We start from the raw sequence: 17,108 nt of genomic DNA, 5'->3' as shown, positions 1-17,108 counted from the left end.
AATATGGCAATTTGGCACCCTTGACATCTTGGGAACAACAATACAAGCCGAGAGAGAGAGAGTAGGAGGGAGGAGGGAAAGATTGGAGAGAGTGATCAGAGAGAGAGAGAAGGGGGGGAGTAATCAAGATTGAGAAAGAAGTGAGAATGTAGGAGGAAAAGAAAGAGAGTACAAGAGTAAAGCCAACACACAGCCCGTGGAAGTGCCCCAAATCACAGCCAAGCGCCAGGAACAACAGCCAGTTTATTTCCGGCGCCTCTGTTCACAGATTTGACCGCTCACATCAGACGCATCACAAGCTCCATAGCCGGCTCGAGATCAACAGCGATGGATTCAGCATCTGGTCTATTTTCTCCATGAGTCACGAGCTAATCGGACATTAACCAAAATTGTATATCAGTGAAGGTACAGATGAAGGGTACAATGTGCTTTGTCAATTACATGTTAGGTTTGTCAAATAAATTGTATGGTTCAGCAGCAATGTCATGTTGTATTTATAAATGGTTATTTATTTAATATTTATATTATTATTATTACATTACATTTTGTATATTATATATACAATATATATATGCAGTCCATTTGTGGTGAGGAGAGGAGGAGGGAAAACACACAGGCACACACACAGGGTGTGGGGTTGTTGGAGATTATAGAAAGATACAACAGAAATAGACACTTTCTCTCTCGGTCCGAGACAGTTACAAATGGATACAGAATGGTTTAAAATCATGGATTTAAAATGTCCAAGAGTTACCAAGCTCTTCATTTTTAAACCGTGATAATTATCAGCTCTACCTGTGATTATAAAAGAGCAGTGGAGCAGAAAGCTCTACTGCCAGTGTGAACAACCAGACTACTGCTCTAATGCTGGTGTGAACAACCAGACTACTGCTCTAATGCTGGTGTGAACAACCAGACTACTGCTCTAATGCTGGTGTGAACAACCAGACTACTGCTCTACTGCTGGTGTGAACAACCAGACTACTGCTCTACTGCTGGCGTGAACAACCAGACTACTGCTCTACTGCTGGTGTGAACAACCAGACTACTGCTCTACTGCTGGTGTGAACAACCAGACTACTGCTCTACTGCTGGTGTGAACAACCAGACTACTGCTCTACTGCCAGTGTGAACAACCAGGCTACTGTTCTACTGCTGGTGTGAACAACCAGGCTACTGCTCTACTGCCAGTGTGAACAACCAGACTACTGCTCTACTGCCAGTGTGAACAACCAGACTACTGCTCTACGGTCAGTGTGAACAACCAGGCTACTGTTCTACTGCTGGTGTGAACAACTAGGTTACTGCTCTACTGTTGGTGTGAACAACCAGACTACTGCTCTACTGCTCTACTGCTGGTGTGAACAACCAGACTACTGCTCTACTGCTGGTGTGAACAACCAGACTACTGCTCTACTGCTGGTGTGAACAACCAGACTACTGCTCTACTGCTGGTGTGAACAACCAGACTACTGCTCTACTGCTGGTGTGAACAACCATACTACTGCTCTACTGCTGGTGTGAACAACCATACTACTGCTCTACTGCTGGTGTGAACAACCAGACTACAGCTCTACTGCTGGTGTGAACAACCAGACTACTGCTCTACTGTTGGCGTGAACAACCAGGCTACTGCTCTACTGCTGGTGTGAACAACCAGGCTACTGCTGTACTGCTGGTGTGAACAACCAGACTACTGCTCTACTGTTGGCGTGAACAACCAGGCTACTGCTCTACTGCTGGTGTGAACAACCAGGCTACTGCTGTACTGCTGGTGTGAACAACCAGACTACTGCTCTACTGTTGGCGTGAACAACCAGGCTACTGCTCTACTGCTGGTGTGAACAACCAGGCTACTGCTCTACTGCTGGTGTGAACAACCAGGTAACTGCTCTACTGCTGGTGTGAACAACCAGACTACAGCTCTACTGCTGGTGTGAACAACCAGGCTACTGCTGTACTGCTGGTGTGAACAACCAGGCTACTGCTCTACTGCTGGTGTGAACAACCAGGCTACTGCTCTACTGCTGGTGTGAACAACCAGGCTACTGCTCTACTGCTGGTGTGAACAACCAGGCTACTGCTCTACTGCTGGTGTGAACAACCAGGCTACTGCTCTACTGCTGGTGTGAACAACCAGGCTACTGCTCTACTGCTGGTGTGAACAACCAGGCTACTGCTGTACTGCTGGTGTGAACAACCAGGCTACTGCTGTACTGCTGGTGTGAACAACCAGGCTACTGCTCTACTGCTGGTGTGAACAACCAGGCTACTGCCAGTGTGAACAACCAGGCTACTGCTCTACTGCCAGTGTGAACAACCAGGATACTGCTCTACTGCTGGTGCGAACAACCAGACTACTGCTCTACTGCTGGTGTGAACAACTAGGCTACTGCTCTACTGCTGGTGTGAACAACGCTTCGGCTGGCTGTGTGTTTCTACTGTAAGAAAGAGAGAGAGAGAGAGAGAGAGAGAGAGAGAGAGAGAGAGAGAGAGAGAGAGAGAGAGAGAGAGAGAGAGAGAGAGAGAGAGAGAGAGAGAGAGAGAGAGAGAGAGAGAGAGAGCTGTTTAGTGGCTGCTTACTGATTGAAAGGGTCTTTGTGGTGTGAACAGCACAGTGTGCTGGCACGTTGTGATCACGTGCTCTCGCAGACTGACAACCTGCTGTACCCAGCCTTCATTTACCCAACAGCCTCCTCCATCCCTCCCACAGCTGTCAGTATGTGTGTGTGTGTGTGTGTGTGTGTGTGTGTGTGTGTGTGTGTGTGTGTGTGTGTGTGTGTGTGTGTGTGTGTGTGTGTGTGTGTGTGTGTGTGTGTGTGTGTGTGTGTGTGTGTGTGTGTGTGTGTGTGTGTGTGTGTGTGTGTGTGTGTGTGTGTGTGCATGCATGCAAGCACGTCTCTCTCTCCATTCCTCTCTCGCTTTCTTTCTCACAGCGTTTTCTCTCTTTCACTCCTCTCTCTCTCTCTCTCTCTCTCTGTCATCCCTGTCACTCTGTCTTTTAAAAGTAATGTAAACAAATCGGTAGCCCCACAGCCAGGAATAAGAACAGAGGTTGGCTTCATTCCCTAGTGCAGGGGTATTCAATTCAAATTCAAATAGGTCCAGCTTGAGCAAATGTCCTCGCGAAGGTCCGGAACATCATGATGTCTAACTTGCGTTCTGATACAGTGCCATACATATTGAAGTAGCCTAGCGGTTGTATAAATGTCTGTATGTAGTCAACAGCTGACTGTCAAATCAAATAAAGACATTTCATATTTATTGTCAGTTTTCACATTGAACTGGGGGGTTTATAAAGAATACTTACTCTAATAATATATATATGTTATTTTCTCAATTAAATTCCAAGTAAAATATGGGCTGCATTTAATTTATTTGATAACTTTTGGGGGAAAAAACATACATTTGAAGCAAACTTCTCATACATATTCTTAAAAAAAACATGGGTTGCACAAAAAGAATAAACTAAATATATATAGCCTAATAATTGTAAATAATAACAGATATAATAGGGTTCCAGCAGCTTTGTTGCTTGGGCCCTTAAATATATAATATTATAGCCTAATAATAATAATAATAAAAATACATCTCTTAATTATAATAACAAATCCAATTGTTATTCTGTTCAATTAATTCATTTGTTTCCCCCTTGGGGAGAGAGAGCACAGGAGAATGTGGGTTAGCACAGGTTAGCATAAAGAGCTGGATAATATCTCTCTGCAGAGCCATTTACGTTGTTTTGAAGTTACTACAGCAAAGTGGATGGTAATTTATGTATGTTTGCTTTTTCATCTCCATACTGGTCATGCTCCCCCCAAAATTATGCTACATTGCCACTGCTCACCTATGAGTAATCGTGCACTGGCTGCAAATTACATTTTCCATATAGAAATGAGATGCTGTATGCACTGTAAACTGTATAATAACTGTATAGTATAAACTGAAGGGTAGTATGTAACACCCTTGTTTGGTCCCTCTGATCTACATTAACCCTTTCACTACCACACTACACAAGGTTAACCTTTCACTACTACCACAGTCTGTAGTGTGGTAGTGAAAGGGTTAACACTTTGTCGTTGTGGCAGTGAAAGGGTTAATCCTCTGTATTGTCGCAGTGAAGGGGTTAACCTTTTGGTAGTGTGGTAGTGAAAGGGTTAATGTTAAATAAGCACCTTTGACCTTCTCCCAAAACTGTACTTTTCAGCTTTTTAGATCTTCCGATATTTGCTTTCAAGTGCATTTCAAAAGAAGAGCTTTTTCTTCCTTCTGTAGAAGTAAATACAGGAGATGGGTAAGAGAGGGAGGAGGTTTTCGGCTGAGTGTGATGGACCTCTGGATGCTCGGCTCAGATGTTTGTTTCCCCTGTGTGGAAAAGAAGTTCAAAACCAATCTGTTCCAAATATGTCCTCGCCGTATGGCAGGAATTCCTAAATGATAGTATGGGTCGCTCTGCCCATTTGCCTTAAAGTAAAAAAAAAAAAACGAATTGTTTTGAACATATTAATATTCACATCAACATATTCTTCAAGTTTACCAGTTAGTGGTCGGTCAGGTGGCGTAGCGGAGATTGCGCTCGTCACCAATGCAAGAGGCTGCGGTCTCGACTCCCAGAGTCAGCATTGCCTGCGGCTTGGGCTGATCGTCATACTAACTCGTTTGGCTGGGTTAGGGGGAGGCAAGTCGTGGGTGGTAATCTGGCGTTGTGGACAGCGACGCCTACAGGTCAGGTCTGGGCCCTTGCTCAACGGAGGCAGGAATTGATGAAGGCAGCGTGACCTCCCACGCGTTACACTTCACCAATGAGAGTCCTCGCTGCCAGGTGAAAAGAGAGTCACTGGCTGTTGCCACGTGTGTCGGAGGAAGCGTGCGGATGGCTTCAGGGTTCCCTTGTACCGACCAGTAGGAGAACATGCGCACAACAAACAGGTAGGGGAGGGGGGGAATTGGCACAACGACTAAATTGGGACAGGGAGAAAACAGAGAAAAAATCGGAGAAAGAGAGGATTAAAAAAAATAAAAAATTTACCAGTTAGCATTTCTCAAAGGCTCAATCCGGAGTTTATTTGACCATAAATATGGGGCATATTCACATGCATTTGGCTTTATAGATAGAACATGAGCTTTTCTGAACTCTCGTCCTAACCCATTATACTCCATATAGGTCTGTTTTACTGTTTTACTAGTGTCTATAAACATTACCAACATAAACAAACAGTTTACATTTTACCATCACAAAATACAGCAAATACAATGTATTTGTATACAATTTACGTGTAAATGTTCTCATGCGGATTGGCTGACCTGTTTGGTTCTCCTACATGGGAGACCAAGGTTCAAAACATCCCCCATTCTGCAGTATTTTACCATTCTGCCATATTGCCATTCTGTTTATTTGTGTATTTGGATCCCCATTAGCTACCACCATGGTGGCAAATAATCTTCCTGGGGTCCACACAAACGCCGGATAACCCCCCATCCAAAACCACTTATCACCCACAAACTCTCCCCAATTTTCTTTTAAATTAAAATAATAATAATAAATAGAAAAACACCAGAACATAACACCAGTCTGAGAGTGAGTAAGTAAACACAATATTATAAATATAATCTTTCATCACCCTTTGTTTGAGCTCAGTGACAACATATTTAAAATGATTTATATTTAATGAATGGCTGGCCAAACTTTTAGATGTACTGTAGAGGGTCAAGGGCCAAAACATAACATGGGTAGTGGTCCCTTCAAGTTGATTTAAGTTATGTCAAAAATCACTCCTCAAATATAATTACTGTAGATTACATAAACACATCTAAAACAATATATTATCAGTCTGGAGCCCTTTGGAGGGTCAAACATGTTTTGTTTACGGGCCCTACTTATGTACCTTCTATCAGAATTTCACAGGGGGCCAAAAACATTCCTAGCTGCAGCCCTGCCTATCTTACATTCCATCTACGTATTACACCATAATGTGATGCAGACATGCATGTTAGGAATGTCACATAAAACCTAGTTTAATAGTATAACCAGAGAAAGCAAGATATAACAACATGCTGATGGGATTAATCTAGGGGGAGGGGCGGGTGCCATCATTAGCTGATTAGCTGATTTCATCAAGTTAATGTGTTTGTTTGACATTGATTTAAGCTTCGGACTAAAATCTCAAGGCGCAGAATTCCCCGGGCATATACTGGTTGAGAGGCACGGTAATAAAGACATGGGGGGTTAGGAGAGAGAGAGCTTGTCAGTAGCTGTCAGTGAAGACATGTGTCCTTTTGGACTGAACTAAAAAACCATCCGGTGTGGTGAGGGGCCTCCTCTGCAAGGCTATGCTGTAAGTAGGCTGATAAGCCCTTGCTGCCACATCAATCATCCACCAGACACTTTCTATAAATGGGATTATGTTAAAATAAAAGCTAAAACATCATCATCGCAGCTGTCCCGCGTGAGCGCATTCCCTCCCTCTTCTCCTCCCTCCCCTTCCCCACGTTCGTCTCCTCTTATTTCCGCTGAGTACTACAATGGGCCTCGCTGCTGTATAAAGGGGAAAATAAGTCATGGCTATAAAGGGAATTGACTAACATTAAGTGAAGGACATTTGCTGGCATTTTGCTCTTTTTTCAGAGTGAGAATGTGCTCAGAGACAGATGCTGGACTTAAAAAGTAATTGGGCTTGATTTGACTTTCTTGCTATGTGTCTCGTTGAATTTGACAGGCAAGGATAAAGGTTGAATTTCACACAAGTTGCTGTAGTAGGTAATTTCGTCATGGGCACATTACAGTCTCAAATCAATCTTAGTGACAACACATTCAGCATTCTATTATCTATATAATCATACAAGCTGTGTCGTTAAGCATTCGATTGTGGGTCAGACCCCCAAATGTTGTTTCAGGTGTACCAACATGACAGGAATAAATAATACACTCTAGGTCAGTGGTTGTCAAACTTTTGAATGTCAAGGACCCCAACTTACCACACAGTAGGCCATGGACCTGCAATTGAGAAGATTTTGTTTGCTGGACTTTTGTAAATTGTAAGAGCTAACTTTTAATAAATAGGATATTGTGAACTTAACTATTGCCAATTTATCTTTTTATTTTACCTTTATTTAACCAGGCAAATCAATTAAGAACAAATTCTTATTTACAATGATGGCCTGGCAAGAGACAGCGGCTCTTGAAGGGAGGGGGGGGGCTGACCCAGACCAATTTTTCTCTCGCACCCCTGGAACCCCCCCCCCCCCACGGTCCCCCGGTGTACCCCACTTTGAGAACCACCCTCTACATTGTGCTATATCAGGGGATTTTGACATTCATGTGCATGCCACCACAGGCAGAGTACTGCAAATCAGCACAAAAGTGCCAAAATCACGGTATAGTATGACCTAGAATGTATAACTGCTTAATTGCTCTGTCACGTTGGTCCCTCAGGGGTGTCCTTGCTATTATATAACAATTTATTTATTAATAACGCATGCTTAGTTTTTGCTTTAGGAAGGGACATGTAGCTGTGATAAAAGGTTTTGCTTGGTTACAAGCTCATTTATATTGCTGTGATTGGTACAATTTATCAACAGAATGTACCGTAAATGAGGCAGAATGAGTAATCACTAGGTAGCAGATACATTCTCAGGACATTTTAGCACTCGCTGAAACTACAGCAAATTACAATGTGAGGTCTGAACTAGCTAATAGGTTTTAATGAAGTCTTCAGGGTGAGAGATCACATTATTTCAGTAGGTCCCTGGCTGAAACACCTTTTAATAAGAACCGTTTGCATTTTTTGCAATAATGCAATATTATACCACAACGCTGTTGTTACACAATATATTCTCAAAATACACAAATACAACTCTTGACCAATACATCCCCACTGAAGCGCTTGTATCTCCAAACGTCAGGAATTGAGAACATGTGACAACGTTCCACATTCTGCACCCTATGTGCCCATGTGGTTCTAGTTGTCCTTGTGTTTTTTTGCCCCGAATTGGATTCATGACCGAATACTTCATTAATATTCTCCCATCGTTGTTTCTTTGCCAGGACTGTCAGCATTTGGCTGAACTCTGCTCTGCATTACAACAAGAGCCATTCAATTCCAACATCTATACCCCTAGCCAATTCTAATAATGACATTAACAAGTTATATCATTGTAAATTCCTCTCTGTTTGACTACTTCCTGGTGCACGACTGCCAGGTTTGGTCTGAACTGAGCCAAGTTAAATATAATTTAATGCCAAGCGGCAATCCTAGCCAAATATAATAACATTGCTATCATGTTATATATTTTCCAGAACTGCTATTAACACTTTCCGTGCCACGGGTCCGGTGCCCCGGAACCCTGTTGAATGCCAACGCCCACTTCAATGATAGAGCTCTCATATTTGCGAACGCATTAACTATATCTTAAATTATGGCTATGTGTATAATATGGCCGTCGCTTATCAATGACTTGTTTGCAGTCAACATTGTCGAAACTGATTGGTTTTTAATCGGTTCATTTCCGTTTTATACCATTTTGGAAAAACGCTCGTTTTATGAAAGTTCTAGAAGATTTCAGAAGATTCTGTGATAAACGCCCTTTACTGGAATATACTGGAATACACAAAAAACGTTGTAATTTTTCGTCCTATTTATGAATCGTTTTCAAATAAACGCTAGATTATCGATATATATGTGTACTTATGCACGCTATAGAAGTGGGCTGAAAATCGATTCTCCATTTCCTGATCAGCACAGACACACATGCATTGCACTGCACACACACACATAGGGCCCACGTTGATATCTCTGTGAAAAAAGCTCTGATTATCCTAAGACTGGTCAAATAGATTCCTTACCTCAGATCAGATGTTCTCCAAAAATATTATTGCAATTCCTGATCGCCATTCTAAATATCAATCGTGTTTATTGATCCAACACTGGGTGGTCGAAACACCGATTCCACACTGTTCTGATGGTGGGCGATGACTCCAGTAGGCTCGGATTACATGCCTCAGAAGTAAAATGTGGAAGCAGGATTTCCCCCCCCCCCCCATGCGCTTCATTCAGTCTAATCCAATGGGGTGCAGTACCACAGGGAGAGACGATAGGGGGCGGTATTTTCCCAATGGAGCTCAGAGAGAGTTCCAGTGGTAAACGGGAGGCTAGATTGATGAAATATGAATGAAAATCGCTAATAAAAAAAAAAATATATCAAAAACGAGATCTCTCGTCTCGTTGGCACTGAACGGTTGGCATGAACTAACGAGAAATCTTGTCGTTGGCACTCAAAGTGTTAAGATAGAGGACACCAGTCATACTGTAACCATATTTAAAGGCACATGCCAACATTTTGGGACAATGAATGGAAGCGGACTGTCCGCTTCCATTCATTGTGCTAAGCTAGGCTAATGTGCAGCCAGATAGCTTTCTACTGAACGCACAGAGAGGAAACTGGTATATATCTTCTTGTCTCTCTCTGGAGAAGACGGTAAGCAATGTTGGTGTGTTCCTTTAACAATGAGATTTTTCACTCCCTAATTGCTGCTCACCCAAGTTCAGTATCTGCTCTCGCTTGCATGTTAATGTAGGCTTATCAAGATTTAATATGAATCTTTTTAATATGTTCTCCCCAAAATGTTTCGAACATGTAAATTGAGTTATGTTTTGCTTTTGTTTATTTCTTTTTATTTCTTGAGATCAATGATTTGTTTTGATTTTATATTGTTTGTATTTATTTACATGTTCGAAATAAAGATTTCAAATAAATAGGGAGGATTGTCTTATATATCCAGGGGTGTCTTATATTCAGGACAATAAAGTACCTATTTGTACAAAGAAATGTCCCTCTATTTAGCCAAGAGTTATTATTTCACAAGAAAATGGCATTCATCACAAAGATTATACAAATTACATTATAAACCTTTTGGTAAACAGTATCAGATTATTCTCTTCTCTTATTGTCCTTATTGGCACCTTTATCACCAGCTGACAAAGGTCAAACTGACCGAACCAACAGTAAGGTCAGTCTGACAAAGAGTTATTAATAGTATGATAGTGTCGCACCTCCCACCTCCATGATGTAGTGTTACATGTAAGGCTGCTCTTATCTTGCTGGAGGCAGCGTTATTATTTCTAAATGAAAAAAAAAAAAAAAAAATATATATATATATATATATATATTATACATATCCCTTGTGTGTGAAAACAAAATTGTTACACTCTTACCATTAAGGGACCAAATGGTATATGTTGAAATTATTTTCCACTTTTCTTTTTACATACATCTTTTATTCAACTTCAGCCTTGATCATTACCACCAATTATTCAATTCATTTTTGGATTTTAATCCTTTAAATGCCAGTGTGTGTGATGGCATCACAAATAATTGTTAAAAAAACACACACACATTTTTATATTTTCAATATATCAAATGCAAAGTGGATTTTATGGGGGGGATTATTACAGGCTAGCACATGTCAAAGATTAGCAACAATACAGATTTTGATGGATTTTTTTGTTTTGCCATCACACACACTGGCAAAGGTTTCCATAAGGTTTATGGAAAATAGTGGAAAATTATTTCAACATATACAATTTTTATGAGGACCATTTGGTCTCATAATGGTAAGAGTGTAACTTTTAATTCTACAGGGTGAATGAAAGTGGAGTTAAAATATATATATACATTTACACCTTTGCCACATAATTGGCTACAAACATAACCACCACAACCATATATATATATCAAATCAAATCAAATTTATTTGTAAGGCCCGACACCACACGTCAATGTCCCCATGGGCCGTACACGTCTTCTTTAAACAAGTCAAGAAGAAACATAACAATAAGTCAAGAACAGAACAAGAACACCATAAGGTCCAACAAATTTAAAATAAATTCAAATAAATGAAAGAATGCAAGCACTCCCAGACATACCCCACGCGAAGGTAAGGAAAAACTCACTAAAACCTAACAATAGGGAAAAATGCTCCACAGACAGTGTGGAGGAGAGACACCTTAGAAGGGTCATTCAAGGGGGGATCTCCCTTCTTAGATGTCGGTGATAGTAGTGTTGCAGACTAACAGTTGATAAGCATGCACTCAAGTGTGTAGTGAAACACAGATGAGTGCATGCAATAGCAACTGAACATTTTGAAAGATTAAAGATAGAGCTGATAGCGATAGCAACTGAACATTTTGAAAGATTAAAGATAGAGCTGATAGCGATAGCAACTGAACATTTTGAAAGATTAAAGATAGAGCTGATAGCGAATCTATTTGAGGCACAGGGGCGGCGCAAAGAGGGTTGCGTCCTCCCCGTCTTAATCATGGACCACTGGACCCTGTCGTACACGATCCAGTTTTTGGCTTACACTTAGAGTGCCTAGAGTTTGTACTGACCTTGGTAGATCTGCTTTTGGCTTCTCTGTCCCTACCTCATGGAATACCTTGCAGGAAACTCTGAAACTAGACACTCTAGTGTCTATGGGTCGGTTTAGAACCTTAATGACCAATCAGGTCACCACAATATGTAATTGTTGAACCTGTTTAAAAGAAAAAATATTTAATGTATTTTAAAATGTGCTCTTAATTATTCCGATTGTCTGATGTCTATATTTATGAACGCACTGTGACACTGTAACATCTCGACGGCACTGTAATTGAGTTTAACTACTCAGTGTATTCCCCCAGGCCATCAGAGCCTTGAACACTGAACTCTCCACACACAAGCACACATGAGCACACACACGACACACACATAGTGTTGTCAAAAATATCGATACATACCGATACTGAATATTTAAAACGGTTTCGATACTCATTTCCCGAAATACCGATACTTTCTGCAGTATCGATACCAGCTGGCTTGCTCCCGCAAGTTGTTGACAGACAGACACGCTGATGTCCTCCTCCTCCTCCTCAGAGACCAACAGACACAAGCTGCTGCAGCCTCCTCCCCCTCACAGACGCGTCAGACATGTCTTCAGTTTGTAAACAAAGCTATTAGCTAACGTTAGCTAGTCCGTTAGCTCAGTCCGTTAGCTCCGTTAGCTTATGCTAGCTAGCTGGCCACCTTTATAATTACTTCATGGAAACGGAGTAACGTCAAGCCGAGCCCACCCACACTACACCAGTACACGCATGAAGTCGACACAACGCTACCCCGTTTCCAGCGTTAGGTAGAGCCCATCCATACTACACCAGTACACGCATGAAGTCGACACAACGCTACCCCGTTTCCAACGTTAGGTAGAGCCCATCCATACTACACCAGTACACGCATGAACTCGACACAACGCTACCCCGTTTCCAACGTTAGGTAGAGCCCATCCATACTACACTAGTACACGCATGAACTCGACACAACGCTACCCCGTTTCCAACGTCAGGTCGAGCCCATCCATACTACACTAGTACAAAACTAGAAAGGTGCGCTCAGTAGCTCACACATTTCTTCTCTCTCACTTTTTAAAACAAAGGGTTTTAAAAGTGTATTTATCTTCTTGTATAGTACCAGAGAGAAGCTGAGGAGAATCAACCAGCAACAAAAGCAAATTTTGTTAAAAAAGAAAAAAAAGGAAAAAGAAATATTATTATTATTATTTATTTTTTTTATTTTTTTTTGTATCGAAATGGTATCGAAGTATCGATACTTTTCAAGGTATCGTATCGAAGTCGAAATTCCAGTATCGTGACAACACTACTCACACACTAGCAGCCACTTTAACATGAGCAAACACACACTCATGCTGCACACGCTCACACTTATGGTCACTTTACAAAAGAAAAAGAATGTATACCTAGGTAAATGGAATATTGCTCCACTTCTACAAGGGCTATTTGCATATTCTTGGTATCTAGGAACATCTATGGACCTCAATGAATGTATTCTCAGTGTCAGAAATATTGTGTCTATTACTAGGCTTGCTTAAATTCTGATGAAACAAAGGAAAATATGAATTATGATTTTTCTTTTCATCTTTGACAGTGAATAAAACCATGATAATAATGACCAAACTTAAAAAACTGCCACTGAGCTCATTCAGTACCCTCTTGAGATCATGTGTACAAAAGATCTAAGGAAATTAATAAAGGGAAGATGATCAAATTGAAGGTTTTGTATATACAGTACTGAATTCTCCCATCCGGACCAATGCAATTTGAAATATTATTATAGAATATAGAATATATGCTTATACATTACCTTATTATAGCAAATTCGCACATTTATATATATATATACATATAGTATCTTTCAAATGGCCGAGTTCAATTTGGATATAGTATCACCAGGCGTGCATACTAACATATACTGATATTTAATGTAATCGACTGTACTTTTTTATTTCTCCCACAGTGTAATCATTTTGTAACTAATTTCAGATCTAATTATTCCTACATGATTACAATAGTGTGGAGAAACTGACTGCGTTTCAATATTTGTCAAAAACGTTACCTTTTGTATCTTATTATCGCGAATCATAACAATTATTGATATGATTCATTCAGAACGCTGAACTTTGAAACACTATATTGGACCACAGGAAGTGTAGAACGGAGAAATTCTGACACTGAACGATAGCCAGCGATCTCCTCTTCAAAATGGCCGCAAAAAGATTCCAATTCCCATGGTTCAACATTTCCATTTCCGCTTCCGGGTCAAAACACAAGTGGAAAATAAAAACTTAAAATGATATAAATGCACTTTTAACCTATTGCTAAACTATTGCCAACCTAACGTTTTACATTCTACATGTATTTGTGACATAGTAGTGATAATAATACTTGAAAACGTTTGATTTTAAAAAACGTTAATTTATTGCATCACTCATAAACATATTAATATATGATAATAATGTCAAAAGGGGTCGGTACCGTCCCCGTGGGGTGGAACAGGTTAAGAATAGTATAGTATAACTTGAGATTGTATAATATAGCATTGTATAGCAGTGTACATAATGACCCAGTGCCTCATCCGTAGCTAACAGTGTATTGCACTACCACAGGACCTAGCATGTCCTACCATGCTCTGTAAATAACTCATGTACAACATGCCCTACTTTGTTTACTTGTTTTATTGCACAATGTCGTTCTATTGGATTCAATTATATATTACTATTGTATTATGCACATTGTTGCGGGCAAGACGCCCCGCATTTCATTGTATACTTGTATGCTGTGAAAAATAAAACTCTTGACTTGACTTGACTATTTATCGAGTATAAATAAAGATTGAATGAATATATATGTAACACTTTATCACCACATATTCAGTTTATCTAATAGATACAAGTATGTATAAACAAGAAAACGTCTTTCTGTTTCAGACCTGCCAGTTTCTGGCTGAACCGTGTGCAGTCCCTGCTCTACTGCAACGAGCACGGCTCCCTGGGCTCTTTCTCAGAGGAGGTACAGAGCTGCACCTGCCCTGGGGATCAGCCCTCGTGCCAGGGAGTTGTGCCCTGTGTGGTGGGCACCTCCTCCACCTCCTGCTCCTCCTGCGCCCTAGACAATGTGACCCGCTGCGGAGCCTGTCACCATGGTAACCTACTCCACCTGGGTTCGTGCCGGCCAAGCATTGCAGCGTCGTTGGACCACTACCTGAACTTTGACCTGGATATGCCCGATGCTGAGGTCAAGGAGCTTCTTAACATCTCTATGTGTCTGTCTGTCTGTCTGTCTGTCTGTCTGTCTGTCTGTCTGTCTGTCTGTCTGTCTGTCTGTCTGTCTGTCTGTCTGTCTGTCTGTCTGTCTGTCTGTCTGTCTGTCTGTCTGTCTGTCTGTCTGTCTGTCTGTCTGTCTGTCTGTCTGTCTGTCTGTCTGTCTGTCTGTCTGTCTGTCTGTCTGTCTGTCTGTCTGTCTGTCTGTCTGTCTGTCTGTCTGTCTGTCTGTCTGTCTGTCTGTCTGTCTGTCTGTCTGTCTGTCTGTCTGTCTGTCTGTCTGTCTGTCTGTCTGTCTGTCTGTCTGTCTGTCTGTCTGTCTGTCTGTCTGTCTGTCTGTCTGTCTGTCTGTCTGTCTGTCTGTCTGTCTGTCTGTCTGTCTGTCTGTCTGTCTGTCTGTCTGTCTGTCTGTCTGTCTGTCTGTCTGTCTGTCTGTCTGTCTGTCTGTCTGTCTGTCTGTCTGTCTGTCTGTCTGTCTGTCTGTCTGTCTGTCTGTCTGTCTGTCTGTCTGTCTGTCTGTCTGTCTGTCTGTCTGTCTGTCTGTCTGTCTGTCTGTCTGTCTGTCTGTCTGTCTGTCTGTCTGTCTGTCTGTCTGTCTGTCTGTCTGTCTGTCTGTCTGTCTGTCTGTCTGTCTGTCTGTCTGTCTGTCTGTCTGTCTGTCTGTCTGTCTGTCTGTCTGTCTGTCTGTCTGTCTGTCTGTCTGTCTGTCTGTCTGTCTGTCTGTCTGTCTGTCTGTCTGTCTGTCTGTCTGTCTGTCTGTCTGTCTGTCTGTCTGTCTGTCTGTCTGTCTGTCTGTCTGTCTGTCTGTCTGTCTGTCTGTCTGTCTGTCTGTCTGTCTGTCTGTCTGTCTGTCTGTCTGTCTGTCTGTCTGTCTGTCTGTCTGTCTGTCTGTCTGTCTGTCTGTCTGTCTGTCTGTCTGTCTGTCTGTCTGTCTGTCTGTCTGTCTGTCTGTCTGTCTGTCTGTCTGTCTGTCTGTCTGTCTGTCTGTCTGTCTGTCTGTCTGTCTGTCTGTCTGTCTGTCTGTCTGTCTGTCTGTCTGTCTGTCTGTCTGTCTGTCTGTCTGTCTGTCTGTCTGTCTGTCTGTCTGTCTGTCTGTCTGTCTGTCTGTCTGTCTGTCTGTCTGTCTGTCTGTCTGTCTGTCTGTCTGTCTGTCTGTCTGTCTGTCTGTCTGTCTGTCTGTCTGTCTGTCTGTCTGTCTGTCTGTCTGTCTGTCTGTCTGTCTGTCTGTCTGTCTGTCTGTCTGTCTGTCTGTCTGTCTGTCTGTCTGTCTGTCTGTCTGTCCGTCCGTCTGTCTATGTGTTAGCGCACCTGCAAACCTGATTATACCATCAACTCTAATATTAATAGTCTATCTCTTATCGTCTGCCTCTCTCTCACTGTCTGCAGGCGAGGTACCTGCTGCAGCGTCTAGACAGCAGGATAGAGGTCCACGCCATCTACATCTCCAACGATGTCCGCCTGGGCAGCTGGTTCAACCCTGCCTGGAGGAAGAGGATGCTCCTGACGTTGAAGAGCAACAAGAACAAGTCCAACCTCATCCACATGCTCATGGGCCTCTCGTTCCAGATCTGCTCCACCAAGAACTCCACGCTGGAGCCTGTACCTGCCATTTACGTGAACCCGTTCGGGGGGAGTCACTCGGAGAGCTGGTTCATGCCGGTCAACCAGCCCGACTTCCCCGACTGGGAGAGAACTCGATTGGACACCGGGGTCTCGTACCAGTGCTACAACTGGACACTATCCCTGGGAGGCAGGTGGAAGTCCTTCTTCGAGACAGTGCACATCTACCTGCGGAGCCGCATCGTCACGGATGACCCGACGGTGAACGAGACGCTCTTCTATGAACCTCTGGACCTGGACGACCAGACGTCGAACCTGGGTTACATGAAGATAAACACATTGAAGGTCTTCGGATACAGCATGAACTTCGACCCAGAGGGAATTAAAGACCTGATTCTTCAGCTGGACTACCCGTACACGCAGGGCACGCAGGATGCAGCCTTTTTGATGCTGTTGGAGATGAGGGACCGGATTAACCGTCTCTCACCCCCTGCGCCACAGCCCCTGGACTTGTTTTCATGCCTGCTGCGCCACCGGCTCAAGCTCTCGGTGGGCGAGGTGGTACGAATCAAGGACTCACTGCAGGTCTTCAACTCCAAGCTGCCAAATGCGTCACCGGAGCCTGAGCTTGCTCAGTTGTGCAGCTAGCTAGCTCAGTATGCAAGCCAGCCATCACAGATGGATGTCACAAGTGAAACGGAAAGGTGGTGATGCTTCAAGGGGCATCAAAGCTTGATGTGGGGGGGGGTGGGGGTGGGGGGGAGGCGGGTGCATAAATATTTGTTCAAATAGGGTTTTCAACCCATAATCGTCTGGACCAAGAGGGGTTTTCAACCTAAAAAGTCTAGATTCATAGGATTTACAAGGTACAAATTCTGGATTAGTAGGGGTTTCTATCATC

General features: G+C 42.5%; 1 protein-coding gene across 1 annotated transcript in view; it reads left to right on the top strand.

Annotated features, from left to right (window-relative positions):
• The window catches only part of brinp2 (bone morphogenetic protein/retinoic acid inducible neural-specific 2), a gene marked incomplete at its 3' end in the record, with an annotated part of 430,343 nt that extends 413,488 nt beyond the window's left edge, over nucleotides 1–16,855 (top strand). Inside the window, 2 exon segments of the mRNA XM_084327936.1 lie at nucleotides 14,315–14,621; nucleotides 16,034–16,855. Of these exon segments, the coding sequence (XP_084184062.1) occupies nucleotides 14,315–14,621; nucleotides 16,034–16,855 (1,129 nt within the window).
• Nucleotides 16,856–17,108: the final 253 nt, after the last annotated feature.

The sequence above is a fragment of the Notolepis coatsorum genome (assembly GCF_963971535.1).
Source record: "Notolepis coatsorum genome assembly, chromosome: 13".
In the NCBI taxonomy this organism is placed as follows: Eukaryota; Metazoa; Chordata; class Actinopteri; order Aulopiformes; family Paralepididae; genus Notolepis; species Notolepis coatsorum.
This window is presented reverse-complemented; position numbering and strand designations above follow the sequence as displayed.